This window comes from Camelus dromedarius, chromosome 1, assembly GCF_036321535.1.
Source record: "Camelus dromedarius isolate mCamDro1 chromosome 1, mCamDro1.pat, whole genome shotgun sequence".
NCBI classification, from domain to species: Eukaryota; Metazoa; Chordata; class Mammalia; order Artiodactyla; family Camelidae; genus Camelus; species Camelus dromedarius.
In genome coordinates this window covers 83,457,736-83,478,467 of record NC_087436.1, presented here as the reverse complement: position 1 = coordinate 83,478,467, position 20,732 = coordinate 83,457,736, and the positions used below count along the sequence as shown (strand labels likewise).

The following is a 20,732-nucleotide window of genomic DNA, read 5'->3' as shown; positions in this document are numbered from 1 at the left end:
AGTGCTTGTCGTTGATTAGGTGTTTGCTCTTGTCTTCCTTAGGTTTCAGTTTCCTTATCTGTAATCTGTTGGGTTGAAATCAGTGGTTCTCAGACTTGACTGCATTTTGGATCACTTGGGAAGCTTTTCAAAGTGTGTGTGTGTGTGTGTGTGTGTGTGTGTGTGTGTGTGTGTGTGTTACATATCTGGACCCTCACCTCAAAATTCTGTCTAACTGGGTGGTGTGAGGACCTGTACATTAAGAGTTGTTTGTATTTCCCTCCGTGATCCTAACATGCAGCCAGGGTTGGAAAATCATTAGATTAGGTGATGTATGAAGTTTTAACCAGCTTTAATGTTCTCTGATCTCAGTATGATCTCTTTAAATGAAATATTCAGTAAGCACTTGTTTTAGATAATTTTATAGATTTTATAAATACTTGAAGATTGTTCCATGATTCAAACTGTAGGAATCCCAGAATTTAAGATCATGGTCAAATTCCAGCCCTGTGTAAATCACAGTATCCACAAGTGCATTTAAAGCATAACTTATTTTAATGAAAAGAGTGTTACAAATGAAATACCCTGTATCATCTGAAATCTGTCCTTAAACTATGTTAGATAGGATTTTTTTAATGAGGAAAGGAATACATTGAGGTAGGTCTTGTAGTAAAAAGAAAAAAATATCAACGCATTCCTTTCTGACATGACACATCAGGATTTTGTGCTGGGTTTTTTTCTTAAAGTTTGTCTAAAATAATTCATACTGGTTTGTCCTTGTAAGGCATTTTTTTTTTCTTTTTTGACTGATTTTTGTATATATCTTACTTTAGCTGCAGTCTGAAGTAGTTTCTCAGGTTTCAAGTATAGAGCATGCATTTTATACATGCTAAATCCCAACCCGCTAAGCAGAAGCACACAAAACAGCTTACTGAATGACCTCCACAGAGGGTGCAAACTCCTAAATAAATGGGCTTTCGCAAGATTAATGTGATTCCTTAGCCTGATTTCTTAGTTGTTTCAGTGAAGGATGTACAGCCATGATGCCAGACCCCTCCCTCCCTGACACACATGCATTTCTGTTCCATAACGCCCTCACCTGGAGGAGTTCTTGTCAGTGATCTGCAGGGGAGGTTGGAAGCACACACCGCTGGCTGTCCTTTTCCAAGGCTGTTCCTCAGTGCAGCCCTAGTGAATTCTCTTTTGAAAGCAAGTGAGGATGGAGATAGAAGGTAGATGATGTCTGTCAGGTACATTTGGTGATTCTGGTCAGGGCACAGCCTCCGGAGTCTGAGCCTTAAATCTACCATGTAAAACCGTTCAATGCCCCCTAAACTCAGTGCCTCCCAATGCACTCGGAAAACTTAGGCAACAACTGTGCTTTAAAGAACAATGTTGCCCTCTTACCCTTGTTATTTCCAGAGCCCATCCCGGCTTTCTCCTCGTGGCCCCAGGAGAACGTGGACGCTGACGAAGCGCGCCTCTCCCCGCAGGCGGGGCGCCTGATTCGGCAGCTCCTGGATGAGGACAGCGACCCCATGCTGTCTCCCCGCTTCTATGCCTACGGGCAGAGCCGGCAATACCTGGACGACACTGAAGTGCCTCCTTCTCCCCCCAATTCCCATTCCTTCATGAGGTACGTTTCTTTATGTTGCTGATTCGCAAATGCATCGTCCCTGTAACAGGGGGAAGAATAGGACTGTTGCTGATGGCCAGTAATTTTTTTTTTCATTGAGTTGTAAGTATAGGGAGGAACAGACTTGAAAGCCTCCGTCCTAGTACACAGGCTCGGATGTAATCTTCCACTTGACCTGTGGCCCAGCTACAGCATCACAGACTGAATTTCCATGAGCACCTCCTTTCCAAAGCGCTCTCAGATTTAACTTTGAGCCCATTGTGCACATTTCAGTCCTAGGTTTCCCAAGTGTAAAAAGTGCGCTGGAGAAGATTGGACCTATTTAATAGGGAGGACATACAGAGGTCAAGGTCACAAAATGAATTGGCCGTCAGCTTTCCTTTATTTGAGAAGACGGACCCCGTTTGGATCCCCCGCCCCCGCCTTGCCGCACCCCTCATCCTCAGAGCCCCTCCAGGCGGCCGCGCACGCTAGTGGGAAGCTGACCCACGTTGTGCCCTCACAGGCGCCGCAGCTCCTCCCTGGGCTCCTACGACGATGAGCAAGAGGACCTGACACCTGTCCAGCTCACGCGAAGGATTCAGAGCCTTAAAAAGAAGATCCGAAAGTTTGAAGACAGATTCGAAGAAGAGAGGAAGTACAGGGTAAGCGCCTCCCCTCGGGTTCTCTTTGTCCCCGCCCTCCCCTGACACGCGGGGCCAGCGCATCAACAGCTCAGAGAAGTGATAACGGTGAAGGGAGATTTCCAGGGAATCTCACAACAGAAAGGCAGTACAAACTGGGGAATAAACCTGATAAACCCCAGACATCATGGATCAGCATTTTCCTCGCCCAAGTGTATCCTTAGCAAGTGAATTGAATGCTTTCGTCAATGTTTAGCAAATTAATTCGTGAGCAGGGATAGGAGAAATCATTTAATGGAGTCTTTTGTTTGGCTAAAATCTTAATTCAAGATTATCTTCTAAAATTTTATTAGTACGAACCTCATTCTACTCTCTCTAGCATTTCCCACAAGAGTGGCAAAAAGGCATTTTTCTTGATTACTGTAATGTGAAATATCGCATACTTCTCTGCTTTCTGTTCTGTTAGCCTGAACAGTCCAAATCACGGAAAAGGGACCATGGACCATATAGAAGTCCATGATCATGAAAATTTCACATTTTGCCTCTGAGAAATTCTTGGAAAGAATCAAAAATAACCAAATGTAAAGAAGGATAATGGAATTACACCTGTGAAGTTGCTCTGATTGATTATGGTTCATTTACTATTCCACTGGGACTCAACTTTTCCTTCCTGTAAGCAAACTCATGGTCAAACTCTTCTTTTTCCTGCCACAATTCCAAAACACTTACTCTAGATTTCCTTTTCTCAGCCTTCCCATAGCGACAAGGCAGCCAATCCGGAGGTTCTGAAATGGACAAATGACCTGGCTAAATTCCGGAAACAACTTAAAGGTAGGTAAAGTTCTAGACCGATGGCATGGTCTCCAGACAACAAGCCAGGTGCAGAAGCCACCATCTCAGTGCATGTTAAGTGCCACTCACCACTAAAATATTCCAAGAAAGATAAGTTCCCTGAAGTTGCTTCCCAGGGCTCTCCATATTCAGGAGACACTTCCCCCCATGTCTTCCCATGGCTGCAATCGCAGGGGAACCCAGATCAGCTAAGATGCAAAATCTGCAGCATTTTTTTACTTCCCTAAATCTCCAGCATAATGATGATGGTTTCAACTCAGCACTTACTAGGTACTTGTTTAACAAGGCTGTATGTATTTGCCATGGAGTTAGGAGAAGACATATTGACACTGATGAAAATGAAAAGGGTTTGGTCCCTGTCCCTCAAAGAACTTGCTGTCTTTTCGGAGATAGAGCCATGCAAACAACTAAACAGAACATAAAGTGAAAATCATTCCAAAATGAGGTTTATAAGCCATACAAAGTTGGCCAATACTTGGGCACTCAATCTGTAAATACCTGTGGATGGCAAGGGAATCAGTATAGGAGGACATCCGCCACATTCTGAGAACAGTGAACAGGTTGGGGTGGCTAAAGCCTGGATGCTAAAGAGCTAAAGCTTTCTCAGGAATTAGGGTTAGGAAAACATTCCAGATAATCCAGGAAGACATGATCATTTTCTTGGGTTTTACATAATAACCCAGGGATTTCTACTAATATTATAATTAGATACTTTCTGGGGGGAAAAAAGTCGGGGCTAAGTAGTTGTTAACACCACAGAAAAACAGTCTGGGTTCAGCAGACATCAATTCCCATATGTCTCCACCCCTAACTCTTTCCGGCTAGAGTCAAAACTGAAGATATCAGAAGAGGACCTAACCCCCAGGATGCGGCAGCGAAGCAACACGCTCCCCAAGAGTTTTGGTTCCCAGCTTGAGAAAGAGGATGAGAAGAAGCAAGAGCTGGTAGATAAAGCAATAAAGCCTAGTGTGGAGGCCACGCTGGAATCTATTCAGAGGAAGCTCCAGGAGAAGCGGGTGGAAACCAGCCGTCCTGAGGATATTAAGGTGTGATTCTCTGAAGGCCCCAAGCTAACTGCTAATCCTCAAGCATTCCAGTCAGCCTGGTGGAAATTCAGGGCATGCCCCAGGATCCCAGTGGGAAGGGCGATAGAGCAGTGCCTTTTTAGATCTCCCACCCCCTCATCTTCCACACTCCGTGATGTCCTGAGATGCAAATGAAACAACCCCAGAGAGTGTTAACTGTAGGCACTTTGGGTTTTGACTACCCACTACAGTGAAAGCAGAAAACCCTATCATACAGGTTGCAGAATGGACTTGTTTAGGTTAAAAGACTGGTGACTCTCTGAGGTGGGAGGATTATAGACAAACCTTTGGGAATGTGTTTCCTGCAACTGTAGTCATTGCTTCAGCCATTAGGCTAAGCCCTGTGTGCCTCACAGCCTGGCTTACCTGAGTATTCAGCATGCCTTTGCTGTCTCTTGGGAGGTGAGTACCAGTAGGCGATGCTTCTGCAAAGCTATATTTCTAGCAAGAGGTCAGGAATAGCTCATGCCTATAGTGAGCTTTGGGTAGAGCTAGGGAGAGCAGTTATCTAAGATTCTTTTTAACTTCGGAAAATTTGTATAACAAAAGTTGGGCTGTTCATAAGTGTTTTCCCCTCTCTCATTTCTCTATCCTTGTGTTCATACAGGATATGACCAAAGACCAGATTGCTAATGAGAAAGTAGCCCTGCAGAAAGCTCTGCTGTATTACGAAAGCATTCATGGACGGCCGGTATGTGAGTGCGCTGAATTTTCTGTGGGGGTCAATTACCTGGCTTTAGAAATGGATCTTCTATGTTCAATATTTTGCAGATGAAGTTCCCTGATGTTTAAATTACTGTATACATTCACCAGAACTCAGCTTTCTGAAGGCTAAACCTATGATAAGAGTTCCGCCTATCTCACAGGTGCTGAATTTAATTACACTCCAAAGGAAAATTAGCTGGCAAATAAAATGTAGTCACTAGTGTTCTGCTTTAAGGGGAAAATGGTGGAGGGGGGTGTGAATTGGTCCATAGAGCCTTAGAGTGAGGACACTTGCTTGTCCCTCAGTCTACCCCTGTAAATTGTCACTGGCTCTAGGCGTTCTGATCCATAAAAAGAAGGTGCTAAACTAAAATGATTTGCCCTCACATTCAGTTTCCTTGTAGTGCAGTTTGCAGCCAGTGTCTGTCTATAGAGATATTCCAGCTGCCGTCGAGAACCAAAAAGTGTGAGGAATCCAAAATACGGCTTTGCCTTTTTATAACAGCAGGGAACATTTGAAACAGTTTGTTTTTCAGCAAGTGCGTTTATTGAGTGCTTGTTGTCAGTCCTGGGGGAGGCAGTAGTAGAACAGGCTTGTGCTCCAGTCCTCAGGGAACGTGTAATCAGAGAGCCTTGTCAGTGACTCTTAGTAACCTCTGTTAGGAACACACGTTCTTAAGAGCAGGTATAAAGAACCATGAATTTATGTTCACAGGTGGGTTTTTCATATCGCCAAAATGCCTAGGTCTCTTTTCCAGTCTCAGCCATAGCTGTATAATCGAGATAGTCTTTTCATCAAAAATATGCTCTTTTAAGTAAGGAAGCTTCCAGAATAATGCACTCGACTGTGATGGCAGGGATTCTGGGTTTTGTTTACATGATGATAAACCTGACCCTCAGTGTCTAGCCCAAGACCCGACACATAGTATGTGCCCAGTAAACTCTCTGTCCATTAATCCTCCATGGTATTTTGGTTCTGAATGTGTGAGGTTTAAATTTAAAAATAAACAGCTAGAGCTTTGCTGATTGATTTTGCTGGCCCATCCCTGCAGTGGAAAAACACTGGCACTCTGGGATAATGGTCATATTTCAATCCAAGTTTTGTTTGGATTTCTTTTTAAAGGCATTGGACCAAACAGTAACTGCACTGGAGCTCACACGTATTGTGAAACTTTGTCCTTCTCTTCTGGGGTATTCAGAACTTGGAGCGATAGAACTGAACTCTTCTAGCAGAGGGAACCCCTTCCCCATGGCAGGCTGAGCCTGTAAGTGTAGATCTCCTCACTGACACCAGGCCGGCCTCGGTGACGGAGGAGGGACTTATGTGTCTTCCTTCTTTTCACTGTGTGGATTCAGGTTATGAATCCTTGAAAGACTCGCTGGCCTGTGGCCCCTGGGATCCCTCAACTGCATTCTAGTCTTCACCTTACTGCCAGTTCAGGGGTTTGTGTGGCGGGGTATTTGTTGCTCTGAGGAGGGCACAGAGGCTCTCGTTCTGCCTGGGGTGTGGCAGTGTGCAGGCCCTGGGAGAGCCCAACCTGGACTCAAACCTCAGCCCTGCTAAGACTAGCTCTGTGACTTTGGGCTGCTTAGGTAACTCTCCGAGCGTCAGTGCTTTGTCTGTGTGATAGATGTCTGCTGTAGGTTGTCATGGAGACTAGATGACATTACACACACACACACATTTACCTGTAGGCTGTCTGGCACTGAGAAAGTAGGGCAGAGTGGCTTTAGGGGATTCCTCAGTGAATGACAGGTTTCGCTTCTGTTACAATTCTATGTTCTGCCCTCTGCTGCCTACTTATTAAATGATTGAATCAGGAGAAGTGTGCATTTTTTAGCACTCTTATCATTAGAAATATGAAATATTAATTCTCAGCCCTTTCTTTCATCATTCTTTCAGATGAAGGAAGAACACTTTTGGGCTCTGGAGTTTAGCATCTCTTAGGGCAGGGGACCAGTGCGCTACAAAGTCTGAGTGTCATTTATTCCTGGGCCCAGCTCAGACTCTCTGCCTCTCTCTGAAACATGATACTCCAGCCTCCTCAGGAAAAGCAGAGTTCACTTGATATCTGGCCAGTCTGAAAATCAAGGAGTGGAATTTCCATTCTTAGATCTGTGGTGTCACCATGGACCCTGGACTTGTAAATACCATTTGGGCAACACTCCTCTTAAAAGAAAAGTACATAAACTTCCAGAGATAAAGTGTCATTCCAAACCCCAAGTTTTTCTAGAAAAGCAGATGCTTAGAGCCTGATGGTTTTTCCTGAGTCTGCAGATTCTGGTTTAAAAGGACACTAACAGTCCTAATCACAGGCCAAAACAATTATCTGCTACTTCTGTACACTTTTTTAACAAGGCTGTTTGCTTTAACAGGATATCCTACAGACAGGGACATGTATGGAAAACTGACATGCTCATTTACATACCTGCCCTAGGAATTATTATTAAAGGGTGTCCTTTTCAACATTTTAGGGTCTCATCAGAACACCGCATCACAGAACCAGTGCAGCTCACCACATAACCTTTTCAGACCTCGATGTTGGTGTAAATGGGAGACTGGGTGGCTTGCTCAGAGCTTCTGGGTCCTCACTGATGTATTTTAGTCTTGGGTTTTAAAGCCCAGGAACTAACATGACACTAAACATACCATGTTCAAATTTAAATACAAATTCTAAAGCAGATTTATATAAATACTATCGTTTAGTTACCTGCTGTTTGGGATTATCTGATCTTTGCACTGTCAGCCTACTTGTTTTTACCCAATAAAACAGAAAAGAGAGTCATTTTCTAAATCAGCAATTATAAGAATCCATCTCATTTGTCTTCTCTCACTAGCAGTCCTTTAATTCAGAGGTACCCCTCCCCACACAAATTCAGACCACTTTTTGTTGTACTGATGAGATTTGGGGGCAGTGTCATTTCTTGTCATCTGTCTGGGGCATAATCTCTCCCAAAGTGGGGCCTCTTTGCTACTGTTCAGAACTAGAAATCTTTGTGAACTCAATACAGGCAGAACTTTCAGCTTGGAGGTGGAATTCTTTACATTAAGATGATAACTTGGTCAAACCCTATCAGAGGAAAATGCTATCTTGTGACATTTTTAATACGTCTTTAGGTCCCTGTGTTAAGATCCTGCTTCACTTCATGCCTTGCTTATTTGTAGACGGAAAGAAAACTGGACAGGGAGTTAGTGCACCTGGGTTCTGGACTCGGCTCTGTTGCCTTGGGCAGATCAGTTCCTCTTGGGTGCTCAGCTTTACCACATTAAAAAACAAGGCTCTTCTAGCTTTAACATCCCATGGTTCCAGTGTCATCTCTTTTTTTCAAGTTAAAAACATCAGTCATTGTCTCTTTCACCTTTGCTGCACTGTCCAGATAACAACCACCAAGTTGATGTTTCTGTAGAGAAGCTTTATTTGAGGCTAAGACAAACACCATCACAAAAAACAAATGCTTTCCTCTAATCAGGCTTTTGTGACTGCCATTCGAGACTTGCCTCTGCTTAAATGTGGACAATACTGGCTGGTGTTCCCTCTGTACTTTGACATATTCTCTGAGATTTAGGTAGAAAGAGACCAGTTGATGAAGATTTCTTTTCATCAAAAACAAAGATGGAGCGGAAGGCGCTACCTTCACCCATCAGATCTTCATATCTAGATTTACATGTTGTCTTGCTCTGTGTGCAAAAATACATCTTCATCTTAACCCTATTCCTACACATTGAAAGCCACTCAGTGCTGCCACTTAAATGAAAACTAAAGGTTTGAAGCAAAAGGAGTGAAAGTATGTTGAAAAGACAATAGATGCTTAGCCTAAAGTCACTTTCAAATAATTATGGATCATAAAGATTTTCTAATCTGAATTCTGCAGAGGCTCAGAGAACGTCACTGGCTCGTTCACAGGCCCATTCGTGGTTAGTGGTGGAGTCCCTGAGCAGCTTATGACCTGAGAATAAGATTGTCAGCTTCCAGTTTTCCCACAGTCTATTTAATATCAGCAGCCCCTTTTTAATAGTTCACAAGGTGCTGCTTTGTTTCTTTACTCTTGGTTAGATTTTGGCTCTGCTCGCAAATCCAGCACTGATAACTGCATGAGAAGTGGCTTTATGATGGGGGAAAGTCATATTGACTATTGGTATCACCAAGCCTTTGGCTTCAGACATATATCATGGAAATAATTCTTGTGTAAATCAAGTAGGATTCTTTCCACCACCTCAGACTTAAAGATCACTGATACTTTCCATGTTTCAATACTTCTAGCAAATGTCAGTGTTAACTTTGGTAGAATGATGAGGAGTTTTGACTCTCCCTAGTCAAAAACTGGATTTTATCAGATCACTCACAGGTGATTAATTCTAAGGGTCATTAATTTTATAAATGAACAATTCATAGAAAACCTAAATATCAGTGTCATAAGCCAAATATAAGCCAGCTATCCTCTTGATCTACTCTAACTAGAATATCTGGTTTTCAAACAAAGAATTAGAAAGGAAATTGGTTTCTTTCAAATTTGCCATATCTGGTAATTTTACCACTAAGTCTCCTTCCAAAATCCAGTGTATCCTTTTACAATCCAAAGATGTTTCTGCCAAGCAACCACAGTTGACCATTGACCGATGGCAGAGGTTAGGTCTTGTTCAACTCTCAGCATAATTGAAAATCTGACTATAGCTTAGAGCCAGCTCTCTGTATCCACAGTCCCTCCACATCCAAGGTTCAGAATCCATGAATTCAACCAACCGCAGACCGTGTAGTAATGTAGTATTTACCATTGACAAAAGTCCACATATAAGTGGACCTGTGCATTTCAAACCCACGTTGTTCAAGGGTCAGATGTAGTAGCAGGATGCTAGTCTGCAGTGGGGAATGCTGGCTCCTTATTATTTTTATTTTCTGTATGTCTTTTGGTCACTAAACCATCTGTTGTTTATCTTTCACAATAATTTTTCACCACAAGTCATGTGTTGACAGTTAGGATGTGCCTTAATCTCATCTGCAAACACATTTAATGGATACATCTTATGTTAAAAAAAAGTATTCCATGTGTTCCTAAATTTTGTCATTTTACATGTGAGATGGTACAAGTCACTCATTTCTATTCCTTACATTTCTTTGTGGCTATTAAATACAGAAAAGAGCCCAAATTATAAATATGAATATTGATAAATTTTCATAAAGTAGACAAGTCCAGGTAACCAACATCCAGGTCAAGAAATAAAATGTTGCCAACCTTCTCTGGAAGCCCTTATCCTGTCCCCTTCCAGTCAATACTATCACCTTCCACCCAGCAACAAAAACAATAATCCTGACTTAGAACACTATAGATTTGACTTGCTTATTTTTAAACTTAACCTTACAGTATACATTCTTAGGTGTCTAGCTTGTTTTCCTTGGCTTTATTTTTGTGAGACTGATCCGTGATGCAGTGATGTTGCTTATAGCTGTGACTCATTCATTCTCATGGCATGTATTCAATTTTGGAAACCCACCTTATTTATTCTACTGCTGTTGGGCATCTGGATGGTTTCCAGTTTGGGGTTGTTATAAAAGTGCTTCTATGAACATTCTTATAATATATGTCTTTTGGTGACATTTATATGTCTTATGGCCACGTTTGTTTGGTGTGTACTTAAGAATGGAATTGATGAGTCATATGTTTAACTTTAGGAGATACTGCCAAACAGGTTCCCAACACGTCCCACCCCTGCAGCAGTGAGAGAGTCCCAGCTGCTCAGCATTCTTTCTGACACTTGACACTGTACTTTGTTTTAGCCGTTGTGGTAGGTATGTAGTTACTAACACCTGTGGGTCAATCCTCACTCTTTTTGTAGAAATTAATTTGTGTGTTCCCTTCCAGTTTTGACAGTCATCTTTCATGAAATACCAATTTAAAAACTCCTTTTGATGTGGTAGATGGTAAAAGCCAGAAAAAAATACCGCCTGCCTCTTGAATTGTGGTAACAGGAAGAGATAGAAAGAAATGGTTATTATTATTACTGCTGGTGATAGAAAATAAATCAGGATGTTTTTGCATAATGTCTAGCTTGTGAAGTTTAGCCAGAGTTCGCTTATTGTTGACCACTTTGAGAAAGGCAAATAAAAAAGGCAACAAAGGATAATCCATTCATGCCTAATCCAGAGTCGCCTTCAAAGTTGAAGGCCCGTAAGAGAAATGATCAAAGCTGATACTATTTGCCCTTCCTCGCCTCTGTCACTCTTGCCTTATGTGTATGATAGAAAGAAAATGCAGACGACCAACAGCAAACTTGAAGCACAGTTACTTCATCTCTTGCTCCGTTTAAGTAAGCAAACGTATACATGTGAATGTGGCATACCTGTTTACATTTGAAATGTCCATTCTCCTCTTTTGCAGATATTTGTGGAATATAGTTTTCATGTCAGGCACTGAAATAGTTGCCAGGGATACAGAAGCACAAACTCCTGCTCTCGAGGGGCTTACAGTCCAAAGAGAAGACAGACGTGTCAACAAATAGTTACTGCAGAATATAAATGTGTCAGCCTTTGGGGTGGCTATGACAAAATACTGTAGACCAGGTGGTTTATAAACAGTTGAAATTTACCTCTCACAGTTCTGGAGGCTGGGAAGTCCAAGATCAAAGTGCCAGGGTCTGGTGAGGGCCCATCTTCCGCTTCATAAACAGCTGTCTTTTTGCTGTCCTCACATAGGGAGCTCCCTGGGGTCTCTTTTACAGGGGGCACTAATCCCACTCATGAGGGCTCCACCCTCGTGACCTAATCGCCTCCCCAAGGCCCCGCCTCCAAATGCCATCACAATGGGAATTCGTTTTCAACATATGAATTTGGTACGGGAGGGGGACCCCAACATTCTGTCTATAGAAGAGCATAGGTGAGTTACAAGGTGCACACAGGTTGCAGTAGGTGACACCAGGAGAGAATGAGCAGGTCTTCCAGAGAGGGGGAGGTCAGCAGACGGCTGCACGGGGGAGGGCGGGGACTCTTGGTCTGGACTTTCTCAAACCAAGGAGCAGAGAGGAGGCCATTCCAGGACAGAGGGAGACAGACGAGGAGGTATGACATAACCTCGTTGCTCTCTGGCGCTGGAGTCGGTGGGAGGAGGAGAAGCGGCAGGTGGTGCACCAGGGGGCTGGGCTTGATTTCTCCCCTCTGCCTGTGGAGTCAGGACTTCAAACATTTTGAGCCCTGTGCCTGATTTTAGGGATACAGAGATGAATCAGCCCATGTATCCTATCAGCATATGTTCCTTGAATACCTACTGTTTGCCAGAATTTGTCCTTAAAAACACAACAATTCCATAGGGAAGAGAGACTTTTTTTTTTTTTTAATGATTACAGAACTGCCTGGTAAGCAGCGTAACAGAAATACATGCCTTCTTCTTCCCTGGACCTGGAAAATAGTAAATCATCTGGAAACTCTGAACCCCCAGGGGTTTTAAATAGGGAACTAATGACTAATAATGATCATAGTTTTGATTGAGGAAAAGCAGTATGGCTGATGGAGTGACTTCCAATGATCTGCCGCTAAAGTAGATATTTTACATGGCCACTGACTAATATTATCAGTTGAAATAAATTTTGCAAGAATGGTGGGACATCCGCTGACTCACCTGTGCTTTCTCTCTGCCCCGAGCATGCAAGTCTCCTAGCCACCAGGAGCCAGCTCCTCAGCTCTGCTGTTCTTGCATTTCAGGTGAGCAAGAATGAACGCCAGGTCATGAAGCCACTGTACGACAGGTACCGCCTGGTCAAACAGATCCTGTCCCGAGCCAGCTCCATCCCCAGCATCGTGAGTACGCCCCGCACTCCAGTCAGTGTCCCGGCTGAGCGGGCCCTGCTGTATTAATAGGGCCCTAACTTCCCTGCTGATGAAAGAACAGTCTTTCATAGTTGAACCTGCCCTTAGTATCAGTGGCCGCTAAGCTTGAGGGATGAAGAATTTATCAAAGACTTCTGAGGCTACATTTGTCGAAAATGAGCAGATCTGAAGCTGACTGAATGTTTTTCCCTCTGGGGGAGATGCTTTGACTGAATACACCCATCTGACATGTGCTGGGCCAGCTCCCCAACCCTTTCCTCAGAGACAGAGCACTGAGGGGACAGGGCCATGCTGTCTCCAGGGCCCCCACTCTAGAGGGTGCCTCTCTGGTCTTAAGGGTCCTCTGTTCATGATCTTCTCTCCACCTCCAGGATTAGGGTCAGCCCCTCTGGAATCATACCAAGGGAGAAGTCCTCTGAGGAGCTCCAGTGAGGGAGCCTCCCTCTTTTTGGAGGACGTAGGAAGTGTGAGGTGGAAGGACAGGAGGGGCAGCTGACAACTGTGAACCGTGCTCAGTGGCCGCCATCCTTGGACTTGGCTGCTTTCGGCCCCTCAATTTGGATTTTGTCAAGAGTAGGAAACAGTGACTGGCCCTGAGCTCTGGGAAGGCCTTCCAGGCCCCGGCCAGCTGGCTCCCCTCCCCAATCTCAGCCTGGGCTTGGCCAGCCCAGCCACAAGGGCAGTGTCCCCACCCCGTCCATCTCCTGCGTCCTGTGCCTCCATTTCAGCACTCTCCTCCCGGGGGACCCCGGGGCTTCCCCTGGTGGCTTTTGGGCTCTGCAATGAGCAGACACAGCCTCGCTTTTATGTTGGTGCTGGCATGTGCATTCTCCTTAGCTGCTGCTCTCCGATTGAGTCTTGCTTCAAATCTCCCCGTTTATTTCTAGGCCCAAGATGTGGTCTCTGCCTGTCTTTTAAACAGTGTATTTGTTCCTATGAACGGGGCAGGGTCCAGAGACCTCAGGCAGGTGTGTTTATGTTTACTTTTCTAGAAATATCCTGCAGAATAAATCAGTAAACTAACCAACAAAAGGATTAAAGCTAAGGAACCATTTTCATTCTCCAGTCGGAAGTCCTTGGTGTCCCTAAATACGTGAATGGACAGCCTCGCTGTCCTCGATGACCTTTGCATCGCAAGAGCTTGTGCTGTTACAGTTGTTCTTGAAGTTACTGTGATTGGGAGGGAAGTGGGGAGGCAGGGGCTTCTCCTCAGGTGGTTCTGCATGCTTGGTTGACTCTCTTGTGCTGTCCTTGCTCTCCTGTGACCCCCGTGGTTGTGGGGGTGAGGGGCTCTGAAGTGAAGCAGCAACTTGGGCAAGAACTTGGGCTGTTTCTTCCTGGATTTCCTGGGAGTCCTTGGTGGGGAGGGGTCAGGGTCTGGAGTTAAAAGGCAGAAATAAATAGTGGTGAGTCAGAGGGGAAGGGAACAGGGTTCGCCATGTAACCTGCCTCTTAACGCCTGTCGCAGGGTTCCCCTTCCAGCAAGCGGAGAAGCCCTTTGCTGCAGCCAATTATCGAGGGCGAAACTGCTTCCTTCTTCAAGGAGATAAAGGTGAAGACCTCCTGCTGCTTACCGCCTGCTACACCCATGACCATCCCGTCCTCGGTGCCCTCCCTCCCCGACCCCACGCCTCCCTCTCTCCAGTGGATAGAAAGGGGCTGTGATCGGGTCCTTTGTTGACAGCTTCCTGCAGCGTTCCCTAAAAATCCGTAGCTGCTTCTGACCAACTTTAAACAATCCTCTTTGATTTACGTTATAGACCAGCTGATCTCCTTAGTTTCATTTGATTCCCCCGCTTTTCATTTTGTTTTGTTTGTTATTGTTTGGTTTTTATTTTGCTTGCTGGGATTTTTGTTTTGTTTTCACGATGTTTTTTGTTTTGGGTATTTTTTTCCCTCTATTTGGGGAATGGATTTTCTGTACTCTAAAATTTTGTTAAATTAGCCCATCGCGTAACTTTTTTTAAAAAGATCTCATTTGCTGAGTTTATAGAAAAACCAAAATCAACAAAGGCAATATATATAGCACACAGTAAAAAAAAAAATTATTTTATAGACAAATCTCTTAGTTGTCTTTGACAGATTTTCAGTCTCACCCACCCTCCCTTCCTCTGGCCTTCCCCCTGGCACATTTAGTCCTCTGTGCTCTGACCAGCAGTCACTGGGACACACACTCTGGTTTTCCCCCAGTGGTAATACTGGAGTGTATACAGATAATCCTTGTCCTCAGTGGCTGCTTTTGCTAGCGTAGAGGGGACAGACTGTGTCCACGGCTCTGTACAGACCTAATTGGCCTGGACTAAGATCAGCCTCTTTCATGTTTTTGTTTCTAGACAGCTGAACACGCTGACTGCCTTACACAGGGCTCCAGAGATGAAACGTCAAAGTCAATCATTTTTTAAAATCAGTGATTGTTTTTTCCAGCAGTTAAGTCGGAAGGGGGACAAAAACCCCAAACAGAAGTGAGTTTTAAGAGTTTCACTTGTCATATTTCTGTGGCAATCCCAAGTCTGGGGTGGCATTTATTTAGTGTAGTTAGGAATGATTATTTCAAAATATGGGGGCCCCATTTGCACGGGGGGACACCAGTTGAGAACTGCTCCATTTTCTTGCCTGAGTCTCCTCGTAACTGAGGTAAGGAAGCAGAGGCTGCAAGGTCCCCTCTTCTGTTAACTCTGTTCCTTTTCTTACCTCTCAAGGGTCTCAACTACATAGACCTCACATTCAAGTGTCAGGCAGTGATTGTGTTCACTCTTCATATTAACTTAACTAGAACTTGTTTTATAAAAAATGCTCTAACTGTGAAATTTAGGCAAATATCTTACATTGTATCTTAAAAATTAGAGCTATTTTTTTTTGCAATAAGACTTGATGTTGATAAAAGAAGACAAATATTGTCTTGCTGGTAATTTTACACCAGAATTAAATCACTGTAATTGAAGAAATTTGGGCAATTGTGTGAATGAAAATTAGCATATTTCTCTTAGAAGTATGCGATAAAACTGTTCCTGGATAAAAATGTGTTCTTGAACACATCCCACATATGACACTTACTAATTGCCTCATGAAACAAATGAAGCTACATGAATGATGCTCTTTTGAAAAGAGGATGTTCTTCCCAATCTTATCTTTTAGCTTAGTTTATTTTTTTCACAAGTGTATTTTGGCCATGGTTCTTCTCCTGGTCCTCATGGTGGTCAAAATTTCAGATAATTTTACAATGATTACTTTGCTTTTGTAAACAGTGTTGCCTTTTAGTTCATTTTGTTCCAGTTGGCCAAGCTTATCAGCATGTAATTGGATTGTATTACTTCTCAGCAATTGTGATACAATTTAGAATTTGGTGTGTGTGTGTGTGTGCAGATGAAAAGATTGCATCTAAATGGTTTCTTTGAAAACCGTCCCTGGCTATAAATGCTTGTGGGAAGGCCCCAGCTGTTGGAGAGAGTCAGCTCAAGTTCTGAAGCCCTAGGTCCTCCAACCCCCAAATCCTGCAGATCAGCTAGTCAGTTCTATGCAGCATAAGAATTCTCTCTGAAACTTCTCTGGCAGAATAGAGACATTGTCCCTGAGAAGTGCTTCCATCCTCACGCTTGAAAAGTTTGCAGTGATGAAGAGAGTAAGGTCACTCATTACGTGGGCTTAGCATCAGTGTTATTAGTTAATTATTAGTTTTATGATTATCATTTTAAAAATTATTGACTACAATATAGTCATTATATAATATGTAATTTCAGAATGGATAGGTTTAATAACTATAAAATATTACAATTAATGAAAAGAATTAAATCATAATATTTGGAGTTACTACTATTTGTATTGGATGACTTCCTACATAATAGGCTTAGTTTTGCCTGTGGTACAACCTGGAATTGGATCCTGCTGCTTCCCTGAGGGCACTGCGTCTGTTTACAGTCACCGGCTCTGCCTACGCCTCCCCACCCCTGTGAACTGTTTTTCTTCCAGGTTCTTCTCACTGTTTCTCGCATGATACGGGCTCCAGACCTTCCAGCAGACTAGTGGCTCAGCTCTGTACGCTCACACCAGTCTCTCTGTATCCCCCTTAAGTACTGACACCCAGAACTGAACATTATTCTAGATACGATTTAAGCAGAAGGACAGTGGACCAAGGACTAGTCCTGACCTTGATCCGGAGTCAGTTCTACAAGTCTATGCCTGCGTGACTGTCAGTGAACTTTGAGTTCATCTGAGTCTTTCTGGGGCAGGATGCCTCGACCTCAGTCTGCAGACATTTGGAGCCAGATAACTCTGTTGTGGGGGGCTGGCCTCCACCCACTGGGTGCGAGCAGTGCACTCCAACCACCCCCGCCCCAGTGTGACAACTAAAAGTGCCTCCAGACATTGCCAGACGTCCCCTGGAGGCATACCTGCCCTCAGATGAGAACCAGGTCTTGTGGCCTCACCTCGCTTCTGATTTATACCAACCCCAGCTTCCTTTTCCAAGGGCTGCTTAGTGTCCATGTGTCTTTTTCTCATCTAATTATAGGACCTTGAGTTTTTCGGGTTGGTTAACTTTTTATACTTCTATTCCAGCCTTACGACATAGACTAAATCTAGATTTTGTATTCCAACACACCAGATATCCCTACCCACTGTATTATCTGCACGTTTTGTGAATATCCCTCTGGCGCCTTATCCAAGTGACTGGTGAATGTTGGTGAATGTCGGTCAGGTAAAGAGCCTGCCAGAGCCCTCCCTCCGCGTCCACAGCAGCAGTGCAGCAGCCCCCTGCCTAAGCCTTCACAGCCAGCTCTCCTGCCACAGATCAACACACCTCATTCTTTATTGAAATCCAGATATTTTGCTATTCCTATGACAAAAGGAAGAATGGTTAGTTTTTGTGATTTGTTTTCAAGGAGCCAGTGCTAGTCACTGTTGACTGATTGTTTCTAATTACTCCTATGTTATCTATATATTGATTCCGTCTAGAATCTACTCAGTATCCACAGCAACCTGATGGTCTTATAATCTGAAGATCTGCTGTGCTGTTTCTTTTTCCTGTGATTTTCACAGCTTACTGAGAACAGTTTTGCTTAGCTTCATTGTAAAAAAAACACTGAGTTATCAATATCTACAAGACACGATCTCACATTTTTAAGTTCTATCAGGAGCTCGGGGTATAATTGATGAGGCCGAGACCGCTGGCTTCATTTCTTAACTGTCTCGGGCTTTAATATGCTCTTAATAGTAATTTGGATTTCTCTTTTAAAACTGAATTACTTGACTAACAAGACATTTATTGAGCACCAAATGTAGGCAGACATGGGCTGATCTGTGGGGGCAGCAGTGAACAGAGAGGCCCAATCTCTCCCTCCATGGAGTTCACAGCAGGTGATTCCACCTGCTCTTCCTCCTTGTGGGGGAGGGAAGGGAGGGGATTGGGGCAAGGCTGAGCGGCTGAGCTGAGCTGCCTGTGCCCCAGGGGTACCTGATCAGGTACTTGACATGCGTTATCTCACTTCTTATAAAAACTGCATGGATGGGACTTGCTACTTCCTCTGACACAAAAGAGAAACTTTAAACTATTAACTGAAAAGCCACTTTTACTCTGTAAATTTTAAAGGGAGTTTAATTTTTAAAAAATTAATAATGAAGCATTTGCTTCCATAGACCAAGCAAGGAGATTGAAGATCTGCCCTCGGCCTTGACAGCTGTTAATTGTGCTGTATATGAAATTTTTTTATAATTTTTTTCCCTGTTGAGTAGCTGTGTTCAGTGTTTGTCTTATTTACTGTGAACATACAGATATTCAGTAACATATACATCATGTGCACATGTGTTGCTAAACATAGATTTAAAGAAGAAACTATATGGTGTCTGGGTAATTAAATGACCGTTAAGTGATTCTCGTAATGCAAGAGGGCCAGAAAAAGTAACCAGATTTTTATTGTGGTTGCTCTGTATCTCCAGGAAGAAGAGGAGGGTTCGGAGGATGATAACACAAAGCCAGACTTCACAGTCACCCTGAAAACCGAATTCAGTGCCCGTTGCTTTCTGGACCAATTTGAAGATGATGCTGACGGATTTATTTCCCCAATGGATGAGAAAATACCATCAAAATGCAGCCAGGACACCGGGCTTTCAAATCTCCATGCTGCTTCAATGTATGTTATTTGGGGGGTAGTATTGGAATGTTTTGGTGAAAATAACTTTCTAAAATATTATTTTAGCCTTTGTACTTAACTAAATTGGCTGACAAAACATGAGTGACTTACCTGGGGTGCGTCCATGCAGATAAAACAGTGTGTGTTTGTTTTTAAACTTCTGGCTCAGTGTTTTTATAAGCTTCATCCCCTGTTATTTGAGGGAGCATCTGAGATCTTGCGTAAACAGTCAGAAGGTCTCTGTGATGGCATTGTGTGGTTCTGGTCTCCACAGCTCACCATTTAACACACACTGAGCACAGATAGGTGTCATCTCTTTCCTTCAAAGCAAAATTCGACAAAGCGCCATGGGATTTCACAAGCCCAAAGAACTCATTAGTAACAGGAGCCTTGCAGGAGCCCCGGAAACCGTGTCTATTGTCAGCATGCTCTGGCTTCCAGCGGGTAGGAAACATCCCTTCCTGCTGACCCTGAACTCCCTGACAGTTCCTGTATTCATGTGCTTTCCGCTTTCTCCACAACCCTGTCAAGCTGCACATTCATAACATTTATAACAATTCAGATTTAACTCAATTTGCTTGAAATTCCTCTGCCCCCCTTAGACCAGAACTCTTGGAACACCTTCAGGAAATGAGAGAAGAAAAGAAAAGGATTCGAAAGAAACTTCGTGACTTTGAAGACAATTTTTTCAGACAAAATGGAAGGTAAGTGCGTATGTTTTCCTCCCCCACCCCATCCGTCTCTTTTCTCTGTCAGATCTGTGCATTGCCTCCCATGTGGAAACTGCCCCGCCTCCTTCCTGTAACCTTGGGTCTGTGCCCAGGACCCCTTCGAGGTTTCCTGTGAGATGGTGAGGTTTGTGTGGTCCTTCAAGAAGAAATGCTCCTTGGAGCGTATCCAAGACTGATGCAGAGTCAGCTAATGTTTGTAAAACTAATCTGTCACATCAAATTCTAATCTAAAATGAGCAGCTTAAAGCTAAGTTTCTAGCTGACAGCACTGGTTTTGATTTCTGGTTTTGTTTTTTCATCTTAATAAACTTTAAGGAGAAATAAGGAAAGTGGCACTCTAAATCTTACTGGTTTTTAAGCTCATTTTAAAAGCGAAGATGATAGTTGTCAAGTCAAATGAACAATACACAAAAGCAGCGAGCGCTTGTGACTGACAGGGTACCCTTCACTAATGCGTCTTAAGGCGTGATGTAATCATCATCGTGTAGCATTATGCTGAGGAAGAGCCTTCCGTCTTTACAAGTGACTGCACACAGGGTGTCTTAAATCACAGCATGAGACAAGCATAGAACGAGATAGATTTCTATCTCTTATGTTGGATTAAGTTTTATCATTACGAAGTGATTTTATTTTAATCCAAATTATTTAAACAACATAAGTACAGTTTCTCTGAGTCCTCTTTCATACTTCTCAAAAGTATTGGGGAATAAAAGTATCGTAACAATTAACTTTGGCCTTTAAAATGTGCTGTATTCCAGTTTATTTCAGTGACTGTATACATTTATTTTTAGGATCTCTGATTTGGATCTGTCCTATTATGATTTTCTCAAGATTTATTAATTTTTATAGTTAAGTATTTGCTTTTCTTTCTCTGTGAATTGTAGGATGTTTAGGAAATATGATAAACGGTTAAAGGAAATAATACCCCAAATAACACTAATCTAATAATACTCAAAGACAAACCAGGATTAATGTTTTGATGTGTTTCATTGTGGTCTTCTTCCCAAGCATATTTTTGCTTTATCTGTTCATTTTCCCCATATGTTTATATTCACATTATGCGCAGATATCCTATAATTCTATAACCTTCACAAGTTTTAAGAAAATACAATTGATGGAAATCAGTAATCACCATACAAGTTAAGGACTGTGAGGGACTTCAACTATCACAGAATCCAG

At 43.1% G+C, this 20,732-nt stretch overlaps 1 protein-coding gene across 6 annotated transcripts in view; it reads left to right on the top strand.

The window, feature by feature from the left end:
* FAM13A (family with sequence similarity 13 member A) overlaps nucleotides 1-20,732 on the top strand; it is a 285,708-nt gene that overhangs the window by 262,216 nt on the left and 2,760 nt on the right. For 5 of the 6 annotated variants that reach the window (XM_064486374.1, XM_064486371.1, XM_010983084.3 and 2 more), the window contains 9 exons: nucleotides 1,402-1,615; nucleotides 2,121-2,259; nucleotides 2,988-3,069; nucleotides 3,916-4,136; nucleotides 4,783-4,866; nucleotides 12,572-12,667; nucleotides 14,166-14,249; nucleotides 18,629-18,822; nucleotides 19,425-19,526. In XM_064486374.1, coding sequence (XP_064342444.1) covers nucleotides 1,402-1,615; nucleotides 2,121-2,259; nucleotides 2,988-3,069; nucleotides 3,916-4,136; nucleotides 4,783-4,866; nucleotides 12,572-12,667; nucleotides 14,166-14,249; nucleotides 18,629-18,822; nucleotides 19,425-19,526 — 1,216 coding nt within the window. The remainder of the gene's footprint in view (nucleotides 1-1,401; nucleotides 1,616-2,120; nucleotides 2,260-2,987; nucleotides 3,070-3,915; nucleotides 4,137-4,782; nucleotides 4,867-12,571; nucleotides 12,668-14,165; nucleotides 14,250-18,628; nucleotides 18,823-19,424; nucleotides 19,527-20,732) is intronic. The other variant, XM_031433856.2, reaches the window with a different exon arrangement.